Raw genomic sequence first — 22,560 nt, forward strand, 5'->3', positions numbered from 1 at the left:
CTGCATTTCGCATACAAATTAAAGTTTTCTCTGAGGTTAAGACTTCAAAATGAAAATAGTTTTTGCATGTATCTTATACAATAGACTTCTTTTCCAATTTATTTCTCAAGGAAATACAGGAATTTGGAGGATTGTTTTACTCATCTTCATCTCTGATCTCCTGCCTGCTCCCCCTGAAGTTGACACTGGAGAGGAATCACTAAATAATATGGATGCCTTTCCAAAAATGGAAATGTGTTGTATTTGTGACATACCAATGTATGATTATATCAACAACCGTCCAAACCAGTTTATGTCTGTGAAGTACATGTGTAGAATATCTTTCTATTTTGATGCCATGTTTGATTAGCCTTAAATGTTATTCAGTCTCATTAAAATCAGATCTTGGTTCTCACTACCTCTAAACAAAGATCTGAGGACATCCCATTACGGGTCATGTCAGAACGACCTTTCATCTGATCAATCAGAGCAATCAATTGCTTAGCAGATCATGAAAGTGACAGTTGGAAAGTGATTTTTTTATCATGAAACCTCAAAAAAACAACACACACACAGGGTATTCAGAACAACAGTTATGGGCTTTATGTTTGTATTCATACAATCAATCCATTAGCCATTCCAGAATGTTCTTTTGTTCAGTTTTTCAGTTTTTAATCAAGTATATGTCAAAATATTTTTCAAAGCGTAGTGGCCAGTTTAAAACTCGTGCCGTAAAGCTCGATTAAGCTGCCTTTTGATTGGCTATTGCCGACTTCTTGTTAGTTATTCCATTGGTCGGTAAAAGTCTGCGAAAGTTTGGTCTGACGAGACCCGTAATGGGATGTCCTCAGATCTTTGTTTTAATAGCGGTAGTGAGAACTAAGATCTGATTTTAATGAGATTGAATGTTATTATTATTTTCATAAATTGTGAATGACATTTGGTCACAGATTGACATTACACTGTTCCATACCTTATGCATAATGATTATTGTGATAAAATCATCAATTCCAGCCAAGGCGAATGACATCATTGTTTAATATATCCTTCGTTATTAATCAAGTTGTACAGGCCGTCAGTGTACCGCTTCCCTCCACACGTTCTGATGATACTGAAGGACCCGAAACCTGGAATCACTCCAGGTGTATGGCGCCGGTTTCTATTGGTACACAAGGGGCACCGGCAGCCCAGTCATCTAAAGCGCCACAATTTGCTGTGCAGCGTTGCTTCCCTAGGGCACATCAGAAATTTGAATCCCAGTTCGCCCTGATTATGTTTCTAGGTTTGTCAGCACCATTACCCATGATCATTGGTTTCTCCAAAGTGGGAAACATCTGAGACCTGCATCACTTCGGTGTTCCCTCCCACATTAAGCTGACACGCTGTGATATGACTGGAATACTGTTAAAAGCGGCATTAAACCCAACTCACTCACTCACTCACTCACTTAATACACAAACTGTATTGAAAAATTGCATTTTTGTTGAAATTTGACCATTCCAACCAACCAATAATCTCTATGGTTTGCCCAGTGTTACGGCAGCAGGTTTGACGAATACTCTGGCCCTCTAGACAGATTCCTGTACTGTTGTGTTTTAAAAGCAAGAAGGTTCTGACTGGAAAATATGACATGTCAGTCTCCTTGTTTAGAAATTGGTGAATGTTTTCCATACAAGGTGTGGAGATTGTTTATTCTAACACTTAATGTGTAGCAACTCACAGCAACCAGTGATTTATCTGTGGCTCTGGAGCCTGCATGGACTTTAGTGTTTGTCTACTGCTGAAGTCAGTTCTCATAGATGGCAGGCTCAGTGGTGTCACATCTTCAGGGATGAGAATTTTCTGCAGATCTGTGGAATTTTGCTGATTTTATTAGGTCAAAAGTCACTTTTGTGATACATAACAATATACCCCTAAATCATACAGTACCCTAGGCCCCCATTAAAAAAAACCTATTCTCATCCCTGCTTCTGTTTGTGTTTCGCTGCTGAGTGCATATGAGCCCATGTTGTTTTTACTTTTTCCTGAATGAATGTTTGTATAAGTTATACCTACCTAGTATCTGCTGGTTTCACAGTTTGTGTGGGTTTCCTCCTGGTTCTGCGTGGGGGTCTTCCAAACAATTATGTGGTTGAGAATATGAAGTTTGGTTTTAGGCAAGATGTACATACAGTCAAACCTTCATTGTTGTAGTTCTACATTGATAATAATGCTCATTGCTCATTAGCTGTTGGACTCGCCTGAATATTGCTTGGATGATTTCCTGCCGTGCAGAGACAAAACCTTCAACAAACCCCCCCATGGCCACGTTCTCAAAGCACCCTCACTACCTTGATTGTGTTGTCTTGATACACCTTGTCATCAAACTGTTTACATGGTGCAAATATAAACTAATCTTTATTGTTTGAAGTTGCGACTAATGATAAATTTTGTCATGTAGCTTCTCTTTGTCACAAGAAGCAGCCTTCATGGGTGTTACACGTTGCTTTGAGAACTCGGCCCTATTTTCATTTTGATCATTTTGCTCTGACTTAGTAAGTCTGATAATGTATAAAGTTACGAAGGTCGAAGCGCTACGATCACTTTGTGAAAAGGAGCACAGGGTGCTGTTAATCAAAGCAATAATAATGCTACAATTGTCATGATTAGGCTTAAAAAAAAGAAAAGAATTGGTTCGCAGGCAATGACTTTTGAAAATATAGTATGTGTGGGTCGGTTTTTTTTGCTTGTTCAAACTGGTATGTAACCAAATAAACAGTTGTGTACCATCAACCTGGGAAAGCCTCCCTACTTTAACAAGCATACAAACTATTATTGCTACTTTGATCATACATGAGACTTGCAGTAAAGCATTGCCCATGTAAATGAAAGCCATATTGGATCGCGTTGTTTTTAAGTATTCTTTTTTCTTTCTTTTTTTTAAATGGAAATAATAAAAAAAAAGGGTGACAGACTTTATGACGATGTGAGCGGTGCCTGAGAACCAAGACTATTATTTTTTAGCCTCATAGATTCATGTTGACAGTTATGCATGTGTCATTCCCACCAGGGTCCATACACTACACTGAGTTAAGGATGTGTTAAGCACTGGCCCCCTTTAAGTCGCCTGAAAATAAAGTCATCCCTGTTGTCTTGTGGTTGTCTCCAAGTGGTTGGTTAAAAGAAAACTCAACTCTTTTTTTTAAATGCCCTTAGTTGAGCTGATAATGTCTCCCATATAAGAAGATATATGCAAAATGGTTTCACGATATTAATCTTGACCCAAGGAGCTTTTCAAAATTGCATGTGCTTATAAACTCGCAACATTGCTGTTCTGCTCTGTTTGTAGTGCAACAGTTTCTGGATCAGTGTTAAGATCTTAAAAGACTTAAAAAGTAGAAATTTTAAACTTATACAATGCAATCAGCTGTATTTCACTTCTTCATAGATCTTCGGAACCAGCAAGGATTATTTAATGAAACAGGAAATTTATTCAGTTATGTATATATGTTTAGTTTGCAAGAGGGTAGATATAAAAAGCTCCTCTTTCTTTTACTTCTGGACTGAGAAACACACAACAGAACAGGGAGGGGCCAACACATCCTTAGTTCAGTCATAGGTGCCACCAATCAGTCTTAGTTATATGCTAGACACGTCACAGCTCCCACACCTTAGTTATATGCTACACACGTCACAGCTCTCACACCTTATCATAAACTTAGCTAAGATTGTTTTGTGAAACCCTGAATTGAAGCTGAATTTGAGGTCAGTTTGCGATTATTCATGTCCTACCGCCACACTGTGATAATTGTTTAGTTTGTACTTAATACGGAATGTTTATAGTGTACATGTGTACAGTGATGACGAGACATGTCCTCCGAGAGGGCACTGTGACATTTGCAGACAGGAAGTGTAAAAATGTCCGGTGAAATGGCACCGTACACTTAGTATTGTATATAGCACAGTCTGATACTTTGTTAGTATTATGAAGAGTACAGACTGACACTTTATAAGTATTGTGTAGACTACGGACTGACATTTGGTCTTTATTATCATACTCAAACAGATGATTCATGTCGGGGAGAATCGTAAGCATACAACGGATCGTATTCTGTCTGTCAATATGTACAAATATTTTGTAATACACAGATTCTGTTCAGATGTTAAGCTAGAAATGCAATATACTTATAACAAATGAAATATAAATTACATTTAAAAGTGTTGTGTTGTTATTTGTGTATCGTTGTGTTTAAGGTGAGGTCAGGTGAAATGGGGTTTAACGTCGCGTCCAAGATTATTGCACTTATATAGCGACGTGCATGTACGTGTGTGTGTGTGTGGCTGCTTGTACTAGTCCAGACTGATGCTGATTTATAGTGCTAGCCCACTGAGATACCATGCTGCAGTTTAACATGAATACCCCACTCAGACACAGTATACTGACTCCGAGCTGACCAGTCCTTGTTTTAGCCCCTTAATGCCGAGCGCCAGAAGGGTAACAACAAGTACCACCTTTTAACGTCTTATGGTATGACGTGGCCGGGGATCGAACCCCAGACCTTCCGCTCTCCGGGCGGACACTCTACCACTAGACCACGGAGGCGGTTTTGTGTTTAAGGGTGTTCAATACATCCTTCTTAGTTGAGCTCAGAGCTTTTCATCCCTCGTATCACTGCAGGTCATCCCTCGCATCACTGCAGGTCATCTGAATGACGAAGGATACTCGGAGGTTAACAATTTTGTGAAACAAGCAGGGGCATGGTGCAGACAAACCAAGGAACGTAATCTGGGATTTGAACTCCCAACAGATTGTGACAGCCAGGGGAGGCAACTCTGCACACTGACCATCTTTATACGAGACATTTACTAGTTTCAAAATTGACTTGCAGGTAGTACAGAAATATGCCCCCAAAATAGAAAAATACAAAATATATTGACAAATGATTTCTTTGCTAATTGTTCTGCACACATTCATCATGTACAAAAGTAATTAGTGAAGGACAATGAATGTCAGAATATTGTTTTTTATAGGTTTATTAGTTTTAGCAAATATAATAAATGTTTGTTCCACAACTAGTTCAGTTCATTAACGTTATTTCGGTCGAGAATATGATATGCCATCATCATCAGCAGTGCCATTACTGGTGCCAGATTGATATCAGGTATTTCACTTGCCTCATTCATCATGAACAATAATTTCAAGATTGATTTTCATGTGTTTCTTTTTACAATTATGAAAGGTTAACAAGATGAACAGACGTCAGCATTTCAATAAATAGCTGACGCTGTTTAAAGGTGGTCTGGGCATCATCAGAAACCTGTATCAAAACCAAGTTGACTTTACAGAATAAGGCGACAGCTAACCTCACCTTCTATAATACCTATATTCATCTTCCATCTCTGATGTGATCAAGTGCAGTACAACCTGGGCCTGGGCCCCTAGCTTCTACACAGTAAACACTTCCAGTTTTACATCACTTCCATCTTCTAGAGGCAAGGGAGTTAGCAGACTATAAAAGTCCTGTTTCCACCCTTGCCGAACTAGGCTGGTATTATTGAGTTACATTTTGGCTGGACTAACGAGACTATGCATAGTCATATGCATATCACTTCTAAATGCCCTTCAAAGACTAGGAAGTCTTAAGTCTGTAGCTACATTAACAAGTATTTGTCACAGAGTGACGAAATATCCCCCGCCTGTATATACACCATAGTACCAAATATGAAGACAATCCAGCGATTAGTTCTTGAGATATTGTGGCAACACCGTTTTCCAACTCCAAAAACAGATTTGCCTGCTGTGACCTTGAAAATGGGGTCAAGGTCACCAAATCTGACAGGTGTATGCGGTGTCTGTATATACACCATAGTTCCAAATATGAAGACAATCCAGCGATTAGTTCTTGAGATATCGCGGCAACACCGTTTTCCAACTCCAAAAGCAGATTTGCCTGCTGTGACCTTGAAAATGGGATCAAGGTCACCAAAACCGACTGGTGTCTGCGGAGTCTGTATATACACCATAGTTCCAAATATGAAGACAATCCAGTGTTTAGTTCTTGAGATATCGCGGCAACACCGTTTTCCAACTCCAAAAGCAGATTTGCCTGCTGTGACCTTGAAAATGGGGTCAAGGTCACCAAAACCGACTGGTGTCTGCGGTGTCTGTATATACACCATAGTTCCAAATATGAAGACAATCCAGTGTTTAGTTCTTGGGATATCGCAGCAACACCGTTTTCCAACTCTAAAAGCAGATTTGTCTGCTGTGACCTTGAAAATGGGATCATGGTCACCAAAACCGACTGGTGTCTGCGGAGTCTGTATATACACCATAGTTCCAAATATGAAGACAATCCAGTGTTTAGTTCTTGAGATATCGCGGCAACACCGTTTTCCAACTCTAAAAGCAGATTTGTCTGCTGTGACCTTGAAAATGGGATCAAGGTCACCAAAACCGACTGGTGTCTGCGGAGTCTGTATATACACCATAGTTCCAAATATGAAGACAATCCAGCAATTAGTTCTTGAGATATCACGGCAACACCGTTTTCCAACTCCAAAAGCAGATATGCCTGCTGTGACCTTGAAAATGGGGTCAAGGTCACCAAAACCGACTGGTGTCTGCGGAGTTTGTATATACACCATAGTTCCAAATATGAAGACAATCCAGTGTTTAGTTCTTGAGATAACGCGGCAACAAACAGGTGGGACGTACGGACGGACGTACGGACGGTCGTGAATACTATATCCCCCGCTTCGCGCTTTCGCGCGGCGGGGGATAATAAAGTGTTATGCACTTTCGGTTTAATGACCTTGACCCTCCGTTTCAGCCATGCTTGATCATAAACAGTTAACCAGTAAGGGTGAGGGGGGGGTGGCAGCTATGACCTTGAGGATAACCTTGACCCTTGGCATGACCTATGAATGTGTCAAAATGATTCCAAGGGCTATAATGAAGAAATGCCTGATAAGATATATGTAAGCAAGATGTCCAAGCACCATGTGATTTCAGGAACAAAGTGCAGTGTTGGTTGTCCCCCCCCCCCCCCCCCCCCCCCCCCCCCCTGGCTCCAGTGAGTACGCAGTCCAAAGAGTGCCCAGATTTCATCGCCAATATCTCATGCAACATGCTGCAAACTTCTGGCCATCAACATTGCACACAGTTCATGCATGGTTAGTGCTCATTTGACTTCTGCAAGATATGCACTTCCTTATTTCAGAGCTTGACTTAAACCAGCCATGCATGACAACAGATAACTGTATGTTTTCTGGGCAATGGAGAATGTAGTGTATACAAACCAGTCAAATACTGACGATGGTCATGAGAAGAACACCAGGCACGGAAGGACACAATAACAGGAGACTACATGTACAAAAATAGTTTATTTCTATTACTAGAATGATATTATTTTGACAAGTTAACAATTCACATACCAACTCCAGAGATGTTCAGGACATGGAATTATCCTTGCCATATATAATCCTTGTACTGTGTGTGCATGTCCATCTCATCAACACACACACTGCACACATGTATGTCACACCATGCACTGAGTGAAGACTTTTCCTAAAACTTGGTTTAAATCCAACAACTCCAAAAAAATAGAAAAACTGTTTTCTGCCAACCTGAAACTTCAGGCGAGAAGTTATCAACATTTTGAAACCTGTATGATTCTAATAATAGTTCATGTTACATGTCGGCGATGACCCGTGAAGATCCGGCGTAGGATAGGTCTTCAGCAACCCATGCTTGCGTAAAAGGCGACTAAGCTTGTCTTAAGAGGCGACTAATGGGATCGGGTGGTCAGGCTCGCTGACTTGGTTGTGGCATGTCATCATATCCCAGTTGTGTGCATCGATGCTCATGATGTCAATCACTGGATTGTCTGGTCCAGACTCGATTACGTACAGACCGCTGTCTTTTTAGTTGGAATATTGCCGAGTGCGGCGTTAAACAAACAAACAAACAAACAAAACATGTCAGCGATGTTCTTTTCCATGAGTGACCATGTTGCTCTTTACTGTGTGTATCAACAGTTCTAGACACATGTTGTTGTTTGTTGTTTAACACCGCACTCAGCAACATTCCAGCCATATGATGGCGGTCTGTAAATAATCGAGTCTGGACCAGACATTTCAGTGCTTGACATAATGAGCATCGATCTATGCAATTGGGATACGATGATATGCATGAACCAAGTAAGCGAGCCTGACCACCAGTTTCCGCCTTTTACAAAACGCATGGGTTGCTGAAGATCTATTCTACCCTGGATCTTCACAGGTTTCTAGATACATTTAAACTAATATCCAGCTAGTGTCCGTGTTTCATGTTTTGTAATTCCTCAAAAGTTTTAGATCTACATATCATGGGACACTGTATCCCAATTGCGTAGATCGATGTTCACTGGACACGACTATTCACAGTGCGGTGTTCAACAACCAACCAACAAACATATCATAAGTATTTGTGCTGTTCAAAAAATGGAGTAAAAACTATACTATTTTCCTGACAGAAAAAAACTGACAGGTTTGAAGTTGTCGGACAAAATGGCCGATTCTGATTCTGACTTCTCATTGGTCGATCATATGGCCTGATTGACATGGTGAATTCCTTATTCTGTATACTCATGTCCTCACAACTGTCTGAGTGAGTTTGGTTTTACGCTGCTTCTAGCAATATTCCAGTAATATCACAGCGGGGACACCAGAAATGGGCTTCACACATTGTTGGGAATCGAACCATGACTTCAGTGTGATGAGAGAACACTTTAACCACAAGGCTACCCCACAGCCCTTTACAACTGACTGACCTGAGTGAGAGTTTATGAGTGCTTCCAGATAATTTCCATTTCACTCACTGATTTGACATTTGTCAAGATAAGCCCTCTCAAACAGATGTGTCAACTATCGCAGGACAGACCACATGTTGAGAGCTGACCCAGGCTGTTTGACCCCTCCAGTGGGTTCCTGTCACCGTGATGTCCACCATATCAGTGTGCTAGGATTTCTTGTCTGATTTCTTATCTTCATCAATGAGATATTCAAATAGTTCTCTTATGGAATTGAATTCACTTCGACCTTGACTTTCTTTCTTGGGAATTTTAGGCATTATTGACTGCATCTTCGCCGTGAATTCTTTCATCTGTAATGAGAAATAATGAACCGCAATAAAGTCATGAATTGTTTTCATACACACTGAACCTGTACTTGTTTGAAGGTCAATCCCAAACTGTTTGAATTAGCACTGTGTCCCCTGCAGGGTAGACATTACAGTTATTCTTAATTATTCACTTCCTGAAATGTTCCATTAAACATATTTTAGCACGCTTGTACAAATCTAGTGCAAGTAAAACTGTGTTCAAATGACAATTCATATTGTTGTGACAGTTGTGTGGATGCCAGTACTTACGTTGTGTACCCCCATGAGCTTCCAGACGGTGAAGCAGAGCAGCCCCACCCCCGTCACGGAGTAGAGGCTCCCCCACCCCAGCGCCCGCGCAGCCAGCGATCCTCCACTCTCTGGGAGCTCACGAGTCGCTATCATGCCCTGAAACATCAAATCCACTATGAGTTATAACACCCTGAAACATTCACTATGAGGTATAATGCCCTGAAACACTTCACTATGAGGTATAATGCTCTGAAACACTTCACTATGAGGTATAATGCCTGGAAACACTTACTATGAGTCCTGAAACATTCACTATGAGCTATAGTGACCTGAAACACTTCACTATGAGGTATAATGTCTTGAAACACTTCACTATGAGTTATAACACCCTGAAACGTTCACTATGAGCTATAGTGACCTGAAACACTTCACTATGAGGTATATTGTCTTGAAACATTCACTATGAGCTATAGTGACCTGAAACACTTCACCATGAGCTATAATGCCCTGAGACGGGCTCACTATGAGTAGTGAGTGAGTGAGTAGTTGGGTTTATCGCCACTTTTAACAGTATTCCAGTTATATCGCAGCACTATGAGTAGTGAAACATTCACTATGAGCTATAGTGACCTGAAACACTTCACCATGAGCTATAATGCCCTGAGATGGGCTCACTATGAGTAGTGAGTGAGTGAGTTGGGTTTATCGCCACTTTTAACAGTATTCCAGTTATATCGCAGCACTATGAGTAGTGAAACATTCACTATGAGCTATAGTGACCTGAAACACTTCACTATGAGTTAAAACACCCTGAAACATTCACTATGAGCTATATTGACCTGAAACACTTCACTATGAGGTTTAATGTCTTGAAACAATTCACTATGAGTTATAACACCCTGAAACGTTCGGTATGAGCTATAGTGACCTGAAATACTTCACTATGAGGTATAATGCCCTGAAATGCTACACTATAAGGTATGACCTGAAATGTTTCGCTATGAGATATAATACCCTGAAATGCTTCACTATGAGGTATAATGCCCTGAAATGCTTCACTATGAGGTATAATGCCCTGAAATGCTACACTATAAGGTATGACCTGAAATGTTTCGCTATGAGATATAATACCCTGAAATGCTTCACTATGAGGTATAATGCCCTGAAATGCTTCACTATGAGGTATAATGCCCTGAAATGCTTCACTATGAGGTATAATACCCTGAAAGTTTTAATTATAATTAAAACTCTTCACTATGAGCTAAAAAAACCGAAAAGCTCAACTATTAGCTATAATTATAGATCTGCATGGAAACATTCCACTATTCTCTTCATGCCCTGAACACTCCTCTATCAGCTATAATCATCACCTACTTCTCAAGCACTTAAATCAGTTTCAATGCTTGCACCCCCTGTGTCCGCAGTAGCACAACCATGGAGCACAATGAAGGTAGGACAATGGGCGTGGCACTTACCTTATTGAACATATTGGGATCTTTCTTCTTTGCCATGGCAACCGTCATCCCGAACCCTCCCAGTATGGACAGACCCGCCACCGCAGCCAGGAATACTCCCCCTGATAACAGACATGATGGGCTATTGATTAGGGGGAACAATAGAGGACATTGTTCCATAGTGCTGGCCTAGTTTTAACACTGTTGTGATACTACTGCAATATAGGTACAAGTGTTACATGTATTGTAATAGTCTTATAGTCATCGATCTGCTTGCTTGGGATGTCATAAGGAGTGAGTGAGTGAGTGAGTGAGTGAGTGAGTGAGTGAGTGAGTGAGTGAGTGAGTGAGTGAGTGAGTGAGTGAGTGAGTGAGTGAGTGAGCCAGCCAGCGAGCGAGCATGGTTTTATGGCAATTTTAAAAGTACTGCAGCAATATCACGGCAATATTTGAGGGGTCACTAGACATGGGATTTACATGTACCCATGTCGGAACTGGAACCCGAGCGCTTTAACCAGGATATTGTTTAGAAAGGAGGTAGCCCTGATTCTTTTCTGGTTTCTAAACGAATACCCAAGCTAATTCCAGCACTGTGTATGGGTTTGGGTGATCCGCCATCAGTGTGTCTCGTACTCCAACTGTATGGGATGCTCATGACATCCTTCACTGGTGTGTGTGGTACCAACTTGATAATGCTCAGGCTTCGGACCCGGTGATGGCTCACGTAATATGAACCAGCATATGTGAAGTTCATGTCTTGTTTCATCCGGGGTAGAATAGGTCTTCAGCAACCCATGCTTGCATTAAAAGGCGACTATGCTTGTTGTAAGAGACAACTAACAGACTTGGGTGGTTAGACTCTCTGACTTGGTTGATGCATGTCATCATATACCAATTGTGTAGACTGATGCTCATGATGTCAATCACTGGATTGTCTGGTTCAGACTCGCCGTCATATAGCTGGAATATTGCTGAGTGCGGTGTTAAAAGGCAATTACATCAGTCAGTGAAACATGTCCTTTTTTTCCCATTCAGTCCTCCAGTAGATATATTTCCATCATCACTCAGGCCCACTACTCTCCCACTCTTATCCTCTTTTGTCTAGATTGATATTTGCAGCATTGGAAATACGAGTTGCTGGAAGTAAACAATTATCAACCACTTACCTAATGATCACTTATGCAAATAAACTTCCTCATTAAGAGATTAAACCACACGACCTGAGTTGGCCACTCTCCCTAATCCTTAATACACAGGATTATAGAACAAACCATTCTCTCACAGCTTCGTACTTCAGGCCAGAGGGGGCATCTCAAAAGTAAACTTAAGACCATAATAATATTTTAAACAGCCAATAAATAGTAGAGTTGATATGTTAAAAAGAGTAAAATAATGACAACTGTAACTATCAAAGAAATATACCACTCAACTTTTGATAATGACACTTTATACTACTACTTCCACATATCCAGTAATGACACTATAAGTGGGAGAATCAAGAAAATACAAAAAAAATATCCCTTCCAAAAGTTGAGTAGTATAATTCCGGAACTTGTTAGCATTGGTAACAATTATTGCTTTATTTTATTACAGGCCCCCCAGGTATTGGTTAATGCCAACTACACTAGTATTTACTTTGGGTGATGAATGTAGGGTCATTGGATCAGCAAACCAAGTATTACAGGCTAAAATGCAAACTAAGCCAAACTGAATGAAACCTATTTCAAGGATGACATGCATGTCACTGAACCACAAGTGAGTGAGTGAGTGAGTATGGTTTTACGCCGCTTTTAGCAATATTCCAGCAATATCACGGCGGGGGACACCAGAAATGGGCTTCACACATTGTACCCATGTCGGGAATCGAACCCGGGTCTTCGGCGTGACGAGCGAACGCTTTAACCACTAGGCTACCCGACCGCCCCCTGAACCACAAGGCTTGTCTACACAGAATTGTATTAAGCCAGTCAACAATGTTCCTGCCATATCACAAAATCAACACAGACAAAAACTATTCCAACCTACAATCCAATTAATAGTCCAAGTTTTGAAACAAACCCTCACACAGCTCAAGGTTGCAATGTCATAAATGTCATTATGACAATACTTCCTCGCTACAAACTTATGCGACGCTCCAAACCTGTATAGATGTGACACTCCCTTGTGACACTGGTGTATACGCATGAGCCTGTAGACACAATACCTGGGGTGTATACATTGTGTTGTAATGCCATTGTGCTTCTTGTTCCAACTGCCTAATGTCTAATTACTTAGCCTACGTCGCAAGGGAGGTAAGCAGCTTTAAGGTGGTAACTTGAATGGACATTAATTCTCAAAGAATGGCTCCACCCCACCTGCTTCACGTCAACATCGCTGGACATGTTGTGATTCGTATTTTGGAGACGTTGTGTTAATTATTTGAATTATTGGATTCAATGGGTGACATATATGTCATACCGTGTGATAATATGGGTGAGTATATCTCTGTTACACTGTTCATTCACCCTGCACTGGGAGAGCGTTATTGAGTATATTACACATGTGGTATATCACTTTCTGTCATATCGTACAAAGAAAATCAATGCAAGATCATCATTTAAGATTCCTGATGCAAGAGATTTAGTTCAAAGTTCAGAATAAATCAGACATTTTGCTGCATATAATCTCTACAAGTGAGTGAATGAATGGCGCAGTATGCAGTTAGTATTGGCATTATTCCATTCCATCCCTGTGTGTGTGTATGTGTGTGTGTGCTAGGGAGGGGGGGGGGGGAGAGAAAGAGGCAAACCCAAACTTATAATAAAGCATCACCTGAATGCATGACACTTTTTACGGATAATCATATAGAGTTGATTATATACATACCAGCACACATGGCCATATGATCACCATCCCTTACCACCATCCCCAATCACCACACCTTATCACCATCCCCAATCACTACCCCTTACCACCATCCTCAATCACTACCCCTTACCACCATCCTCAATCACTACCCCTTACCACCATCCCCAATCACCACACCTTACCACCATCCCCAATCACCACACCTTACCACCATTCCCAATCACTACACCTTACCACCATCCCCAATCATTACACCTTACCACCATCCCCAATCACCACACCTTACCACCATCCCCAATCACCACACCTTACCACCATCCCCAATCACTACATCTTACCACCATTCCCAATCACTACACCTTACCACCATCCCCAATCACTACACCTTACCATCATCCCCAATCACCACACCTTACCACCATCCCCAATCACTACACCTTACCACCATCCCCAATCACCACACCTTACCACCATCCCCAATCACCACACCTTACCACCATCCCCAATCACTACACCTTACCACCACCCCCAATCACTACACCTTATCACCACCCCCAATCACCACACCTTACCACCATCCCCAATCACTACACCTACCACCATCCCCAATCACCACACCTTACCACCATCCCCAATCACCACACCTTACCACCATCCCCAATCACCACACCTTACCACCATCCCCAATCACTACACCTTACCACCATCCCCAATCACCACACCTTATCACCATCCCCAATCACCACACCTTATCACCATCCCCAATCACTACACCTTACCACCATCCCCAATCACTACACCTTACCACCATCCCCAATCACCACACCTTATCACCATCCCCAATCACCACACCTTATCACCATCCCCAATCACCACACCTTATCACCATCCCCAATCACTACACCTTACCACCATCCCCAATCACTACACCTTACCACCACCCCCAATCACTACCCCTTACCACCACCCCCAATCACTACCCCTTACCACCATCCCCAATCACTACACCTTACCACCATCCCCAATCACTACACCTTACCACCACCCCCAATCACTACACCTTACCACCACCCCCAATCACTACACCTTACCACCACCCCCAATCACCACACCTTACCACCATCCCCAATCACCACACCTTACCACCATCCCCAATCACTACACCTTACCACCATCCCCAATCACCACACCTTATCACCATCCCCAATCACTACACCTTACCACCACCCCCAATCACCACACCTTACCACCATCCCCAATCACTACACCTTACCACCATCCCCAATCACTACACCTTACCACCATCCCCAATCACTACACCTTACCACCATCCCCAATCACCACACCTTATCACCATCCCCAATCACTACACCTTACCACCATCCCCAATCACTACACCTTACCACCATCCCCAATCACCACACCTTATCACCATCCCCAATCACTACACCTTACCACCATCCCCAATCACCACACCTTACCACCATCCCCAATCACCACACCTTACCACCATCCCCAATCACCACACCTTATCACCATCCCCAATCACTACACCTTACCACCATCCCCAATCACCACACCTTATCACCATCCCCAATCACTACACCTTACCACCACCCCCAATCACTACACCTTACCACCACCCCCAATCACCACACCTTACCACCATCCCCAATCACCACACCTTACCACCACCCCCAATCACCACACCTTACCACCATCCCCAATCACCACACCTTACCACCATCCCCAATCACTACACCTTACCACCATCCCCAATCACCACACCTTACCACCACCCCCAATCACCACACCTTACCACCATCCCCAATCACCACACCTTACCACCATCCCCAATCACCACACCTTACCACCATCCCCAATCACTACACCTTACCACCACCCCCAATCACCACACCTACCACCATCCCCAATCACCACACCTTACCACCATCCCCAATCACTACACCTACCACCATCCCCAATCACTACACCTTACCACCACCCCCAATCACCACACCTTACCACCATCCCCAATCACTACCCCTTACCACCATCCCCAATCACTACACCTTACCACCATCCCCAATCACTACACCTTACCACCATTCCCAATCACTACACCTTACCACCATCCCCAATCACTACACCTTACCACCACCCCCAATCACTACACCTTACCACCATTCCCAATCACTACACCTTACCACCATCCCCAATCACTACACCTTACCACCACCCCCAATCACTACACCTTACCACCATTCCCAATCACTACACCTTACCACCATCCCCAATCACTACACCTTACCACCACCCCCAATCACTACACCTTACCACCATCCCCAATCACTACACCTTACCACCATCCCCAATCACTACACCTTACCACCATCCCCAATCACTACACCTTACCACCATCCCCAATCACCACACCTTACCACCACCCCCAATCACTACACCTTACCACCATCCCCAATCACTACACCTTACCACCATCCCCAATCACCACACCTTACCACCATCCCCAATCACTACACCTTACCACCATCCCCAATCACTACACCTTACCATCATCCCCAATCACCACACCTTACCACCATCCCCAATCACCACACCTTACCACCATCCCCAATCACCACACCTTACCACCATCCCCAATCACTACACCTTACCATCATCCCCAATCACCACACCTTACCACCATCCCCAATCACTACACCTTACCACCACCCCCAATCACTACACCTTACCACCATCCCCAATCACTACACCTTCACTGTACTTAACTCACTGGCTTCATCATTATATTGCTATCTTTGTACATTAATCTTACCTTGTGTGAACATAACACTGTTATGGGACCATATATATTAACTCTCTATGCTTACTAAGTATTCACCTGATGAAGGGCCAAGAACTAGCTCCGAAACGTTGTTACAAGGAAAAATACAAGCTGTTGTTATCCATACCAAATTGTCATGTATTATGTATTCATGATCTTCCAACTTCTGGGTCCCCATCAAAGACTTTAATTTGTGATCAACATAGGCAGTTTCATTTTATTATATCTTGGTTTGTTTTCAGGAAACATTCAATATATGACCCACGATAAAATCAATTCCAAAAACTAATCTTACATGAATCCAGGACATCCTGACCTGAACAGAATTTTTTTTGTGTTCTTTAATTTCCTCTGAGAAGTATGCAAGAGTAAATGTTAAACCCAAGTTCTATCTATTACACTGATTTTTATAAGGATGACATCAATTTGAAAAGATTCAAACTCTTACACTTTTGAAATATCGAGCAAATTATTTTACATGTGGAAATTGGAAAAAGGTACACTCATATAAAACTAAAAGACCATGTATATCATATTGTGGGAGGAAAGCCTAAGGAATTAAGGTATTAGACGCTTACCACTTTGGTGAAACTCATCAGGAGTACGGTGCTGACAGACCTAGAAACACAATCAGGGCAAACCTGGGATTAAACCCCATGACCAGGTGCCCACGGTGAACTACAGCGCCAAAAACAACTGGGCCACCCTTGTCCTTAGTCCCTTTAACACAAATAAATTTACATATTACAAACAGCCATGCTAACTGAAAATATCTCCCTTCTAACGGACATGACATATTCTGGTGGCCATTCCAAGCCAAGGTCAAGATGCTGTACTGAATGTGACACCAAGACACTGTCCCTGTGTTGTTAGATAATCGTTTCAAGACTTATATAAAACTTAGGTTTACTGGCAAAGTGGGCATAAATGAATCAAGCTTGCTCGAACTGCCAAATAGGCTGATTCTAATCCTTCTAAGAGTTCAGGACCTTTTTTAGCAAAAATTCATGCATATTTATGCTGCACCCTCCGATGCTGAAGGGCCAAAGGGTGGTTTGGACAATGAATATGCATGAATGTCCTGTGCTTTAAGCACAATCTTCCTGTCTCACAGATAATTCTGAGTACCCAATTTCCACCTTGACTTCTAAATGGCAGGCTCAGTCTGCCTACAAACAGTGAATCTAAATGGCAGACTCAGTCTGCCTACAAACAGTGAATCTAAATGGCAGGCTCTGTCTATCCACAAACACCCCAACTCAATACACATGTACAAGTGACAGCCAGGCCTCACTGAACAAACAAAGCTGACCTGAGGGACTTTGAACCTGGTTAGACTGACATACATGGAAACTAGGGTATGTTCCACTCCTCCAGCCCCATAACCCACTGAACTAAATATCCACATCTTTTCTTGAATTCTTCTATCTACCTGTGCACTGAATTTGTTTCATTATACATCAAATAAGGCCAGGAGAAATTATTTTCTCGTTTTATGGTTTATGTTGGCAAAATACAGTGCGATAAAAAAGAAAAAACAATAGAAAATGTTGTCAAGGGTACTTCAAGCTTAAGTTCCATAAAATAACTCTGAAAAAAGGTTTTAACACAAATATAAACAAATAGATGTTTGAAAAAGCCTAATCCCCCCCCCCCCTAATAAGTCACTTTATATATGCAATATTTAGGTTAGGCTAGATTGTAAGCAAACAGATCAATGGTCTGGCCTAAGCATATGACAATACCCTTAACTCTATTTCTAGAAAACAAATAAACTTCATGCAGCGACTCTCTCCATGTTCAGGTTCACGTAACATGTTGATATGTAAATTCCACAGCTAACATACAGCAAGTGTTTCAGCTCTGAGAGTACACAACACTAAGATCCCCAAATACTGCCCTGACACTTCACACCAGACAATACACACGGACACACAGCCAATATCCTTTGTACATGGACGATCTCACAACGACATGATCTATTTAACTGTCCTCTAAACACCTAGTCTCTCTGCCTTGTAATGACTGCACTGTTGCTTAAACAACCATTGAATACGAGAATACAGCATGGAGACTCGAGTGTCGCACTGTGGTCGGTTTATTTGTCTGTCACGAAGTGTCCTCACGTCTAGGAAAGCGTGACGGCAGCCAATAGCCAAGTCATTGCAGTTGACAGTGTATCCATGCTTATCCAAAACGTTTCTATATGAGGATCATTTATTTCAATACTGGCCATACCTGTGTGACAGGTGCATGATTTAAATTACCAATGTGCCCATTATGTTTGAAGCCATGTGTCTTAGAACTTGATTCCGTGTCAACGTAATGGGCGGACTTGAAATGAGGAGTATTTCCCAATAGGTTACCGGTCTATGGTGGTCCGAGAAGGCTGTGTTTTGTGTTGTGAACATGTGGGGCTGTGTGAATGTACAAGTTACGCAACACATGAGAGTAATGGATTAGAGCTGGAATAGACACACCTGTCCGATGGCTGCTCGTGTGCATGCAGCAGACGTGGGTGAGTCGTGGATATTGATGCGATATTCATACAATATTGACATGATATGGACAAAATCAGATAATACTGACATAATTTTGATGTAATATTGAAAAGAAGGTGCAATTATGACATAAAACTAAAGCGATATTCATACAAGATTGACATGATACTGACAAAATTAGATAATACTGACATAATTTGGATGTAATATTGAAAAGAAGGTGCAATTATGACATAAAACTGATGCGATATTCATACAAAATTGATATGATACTGACAAAACATGCGATATAGACATGGTTTTGACATATTGACTAGTAGTGGGGCGATACACCGATGAATTGGTGAATCTTGATTTTTTACTTCTCGATACAAGTATCGATCACAGTCGCACACAAAGAAAAAAAATAAATTTTCATCCAATGCACCATACTTGACACTGCCAACTGTAAATCATCAGTGGGCCAGGTATCTGGCCATCCTGTCTATGAAAAAGATGGCTTACGCACCACAGATAAGAGCACATGCAAGTATCGTGATGTTTCAGATCGTGGGCAAGGTATCGTGAAACGTATCGGATCACATGGTTGGTGTATTGTATCTGCCCTAATATTAACAAGACCATATTCAACATAATATACAGGAGAACTTGGCTCAGGTCAACTCTCAAGTCTGGCAAGTTTGAATAAAGTCCTGCAAGACCCACTTTGTCAGTAAACCTAAATTCAATGATGTATATCTATCAGTAATGAAAACACCAATTATGTCTCACAGACAATGTCTCAGATTGACACAAGTCATCAACATGACAACATTTAGTGTGGGAGTGAGTTGGGTTAAATACAGCATCTAACAGTATTCCAGTCATATCACATCGTGTCAGCTTGATGTAGGAGGAAAGCCTGAAGTGATGCAGGTCTTTAGATAAATTATTGATAGTCATTCCTTAGAAGTTGACAGATGACAAGGTGGACACATTTTTATGGATAACAACTTCTTTAATACTGTAAAAAGCGGCGTTTCAGTATACAGTAAACTACGGTTATAACAAACTCAAAGGGACCACTAATTTTAGTTCATAATAACTGTAGTTCGTTATTAGAATATATACAGCATTTATACAAAAAATGGTTGGGACTAAAAAATAAGTTCGTTAAAAGCGTGTTCATTATAAACGTAGTTTACTGTAGATCCTTATACTGTTTTGTATAAGGATCTTTCCCAAAATGTCATTTTTTGCAGTATTAAAGAAGTTGTTATCCATAAAATTGTGTCTACCAGGTCTCAAGATGTTTACCACTCTGGTGAAACCCACAAGCCTCGGTAGGGCGCTGACAAACTTAGACATATAATCAGGGCAAACCTAAGTACAACAGTTTGACTTAGGCCGGAAATGGTAACCAGTCCATCAAGTCAGTTTCCTCTATAAATGTACTTGCTAATAAATAATTCAATAATAGTAAAGCTGATGTTTTTATCTTTTAAATTATTTGGAATATTTTATCATAACTTGACACAAAGCCAACACCTATGTTTGAAGGTAGGAAAGTACTATGGTAGTTTTATCGCCTTCATCCAATATGCTGGCAGATATACGGGACACCATCAAACAAGGTCATGTTTCCACAACCATTATCACACTTCAATTCTTTGATTCATATTAATCATTTTGAAATACAAATAAATTTATGTACTTGCCATGAAATGAAACACATAAAAGATAGTCATTAAGCCATACGAAAAGTAACAGTAACTCATGGCCTAAATACACCACACTGGAATGTTTTTCTGCCTCCCGCTACCACACACCCACACACACACCCACAACCACACACACCCACAACCACACACCCACACACACATACCCACCCACCCACCCACCACACACACACACACACACACACACACACACACACACACACACACACACACACACACACACACACACACCTCTCCTTTTTACGCACGCACGCACGCATCTATCAAAGGTGGACAATTTAGGCAAAGAAACAAATTTAAACTATGTTTGTTTTATACATTAGACTTTGGGCTCATGTCAGTTGATTCCATAATAAGACATAAACTAAAAGAATATAAATACTGTCACCAAAGTATCATGATATCTTGTCTGTTTAAAGTATTATGATATGCTACAATACAGTGGCCTTTAGAAAAACTCAAAAAGAAATATTTCCGATGTCATCAATGCATCATATTTATTTTTGAATTAACAGAAAAAATAACTTTCAAAATATAACTTTCCTTACATACATAACATCAATTTTTAGCAACAGTAACAGTAGTGTAACAGTTTATCAACCTATCAATGCATTGAAAACTTCAATTCCGAACCTTGTTTACTTAACTAGCAAGACAGTAACTGGATATTGGGTCCTGACCAAGTCCTATATTTATCACAATTATAGTTCTGATAAATAGAATTGCTGAAGTAGAAACTCTGAACTAGACACATTTCTGGGTCCCCTTTAACAGACAATATTAACTAGACGTGAAGTGTTGTAAAATCTGCACACTGGGAAGGTAAGGTGCCCATCATTCATTGTGTGTGTTCATAATATGGCTTGTTATCTATATGAAAATAGTAACATAGACATATCACTGAAGACAGATTGACTTTTGCATTTAAACTTGTATACATTACTCCATATGTCAATCTGTTATCATTGATACTTCATATATATGTGTTCTCATGGTCAAAAGTTGGTATCAAAATGCCTTTCCCTCATCAACAACTCAGATTATGGGCACCATGTCTATTTATGATAATGATGCAAAATGAACTATATCATTATTCATAATTATAAATCATCATATCAATTTTCACTCACTCTCTCTCTCTCTCTCTCTCTCTGTGTAATACTGCGCAGAAATATGACTAATCACATCCATACAATTTGGGGTAAATATGAAAATTCATATGCTCTCAAAGTACATTTGAAGATCCAATAACGAGATTCTATAACGATAATTACTCATGCGAAAAATCATAACATATTTCCCAAAAAACAAATCAATGCTACCACTGCCATCTATTTTGTAAAATCAATACAAATTAAGGCTTGTATGGGGTGACAACAATCTCGTCGGGATAAGGCCATTGCTAATTCCAATTAACACACCTCACAATAAACGGATTTATTACATCATCATCGGTTAATTACATACGAGGTGATAGAATTAGCACACGATTTTAGGTGACACTGACGACAAGCGAGCAGGTGCCCGTCCACACACGCGCGTTGTATATTCATGTCTGAGTAGTTGATTAACACCAAAGTGTACTAACGCACCAATGAGTTTCGGCGTCCCGGTAGATGCAACGCTATCATGTTTTGTAGTATCCTTTTGTGCACTTGAGCGGTCTTCAGAATCAATCTTGTTTTCAGTGGGAGCCATGCTTACCACATATGTCAAAGGTCAAACAAGGTGAAGGTCGATTATATATTTCATTACTGACAGTATTCGTGCACATGTACAGTATGTGTTTCCTTTCGCGTTCACCATACCGTTAACAATAAACAAATGTTGGAACACATCTAAA

At 41.1% G+C, this 22,560-nt stretch overlaps 2 protein-coding genes across 4 annotated transcripts in view; one reads left to right on the plus strand and one right to left on the minus strand.

Moving 5' to 3' along the window:
* Window positions 1-7,820: 7,820 nt before the first annotated feature.
* Window positions 7,821-22,457, minus strand: LOC124116562 (transmembrane protein 242-like). Of its 2 annotated transcripts, none has more exons than XM_046477950.2 (4): window positions 22,310-22,457; window positions 10,828-10,928; window positions 9,371-9,508; window positions 7,821-9,103 (listed from the first exon to the last, which is right to left on the minus strand). In XM_046477950.2, the coding sequence occupies exons 1-4, from the start codon at window positions 22,413-22,415 to the stop codon at window positions 8,960-8,962; spliced, it is 489 nt and encodes a 162-aa protein (XP_046333906.2). In that variant the 5' UTR covers window positions 22,416-22,457; the 3' UTR covers window positions 7,821-8,959. The 2 variants fall into 2 exon arrangements, with proteins under 2 accessions (XP_046333906.2, XP_048239954.1); XM_048383997.1 differs by lacking the exon at window positions 22,310-22,457 and adding an exon at window positions 12,947-13,052.
* Window positions 13,140-22,560, plus strand: part of LOC124116561 (palmitoyltransferase ZDHHC18-B-like) — a 99,969-nt gene continuing 90,548 nt past the window's right edge. Inside the window, exon 1 of one of the 2 annotated variants that reach the window (XM_046477943.2) lies at window positions 13,140-13,278. In XM_046477943.2, coding sequence (XP_046333899.1) covers window positions 13,242-13,278 — 37 coding nt within the window. In that variant the 5' untranslated portion in view covers window positions 13,140-13,241. Of the gene's footprint in view, window positions 13,279-18,591; window positions 19,017-22,560 lie in introns of those variants that run through there. The other variant, XM_046477944.2, reaches the window with a different exon arrangement.

Source organism: Haliotis rufescens, unplaced genomic scaffold, assembly GCF_023055435.1.
Source record: "Haliotis rufescens isolate VD_foot unplaced genomic scaffold, xgHalRufe1.0.p SCAF_5, whole genome shotgun sequence".
Taxonomy (NCBI): domain Eukaryota; kingdom Metazoa; phylum Mollusca; class Gastropoda; order Lepetellida; family Haliotidae; genus Haliotis; species Haliotis rufescens.

Coding starts and splice junctions, on each gene's coding strand:
- LOC124116562 (XM_046477950.2), bottom strand. CDS start 22,415: ATGGCTCCCACTGAAAACAAGATTGATTCTGAAGACCGCTCAAGTGCA. Junction 10,929..22,309: donor CGGGACGCCGAAACTCATTG/GTGCGTTAGTAC, acceptor GTCTGTTATCAG/GGGGAGTATTCCTGGCTGCG. Junction 9,104..9,370: donor AGCTCATGGGGGTACACAAC/GTAAGTACTGGC, acceptor TTCTCATTACAG/ATGAAAGAATTCACGGCGAA.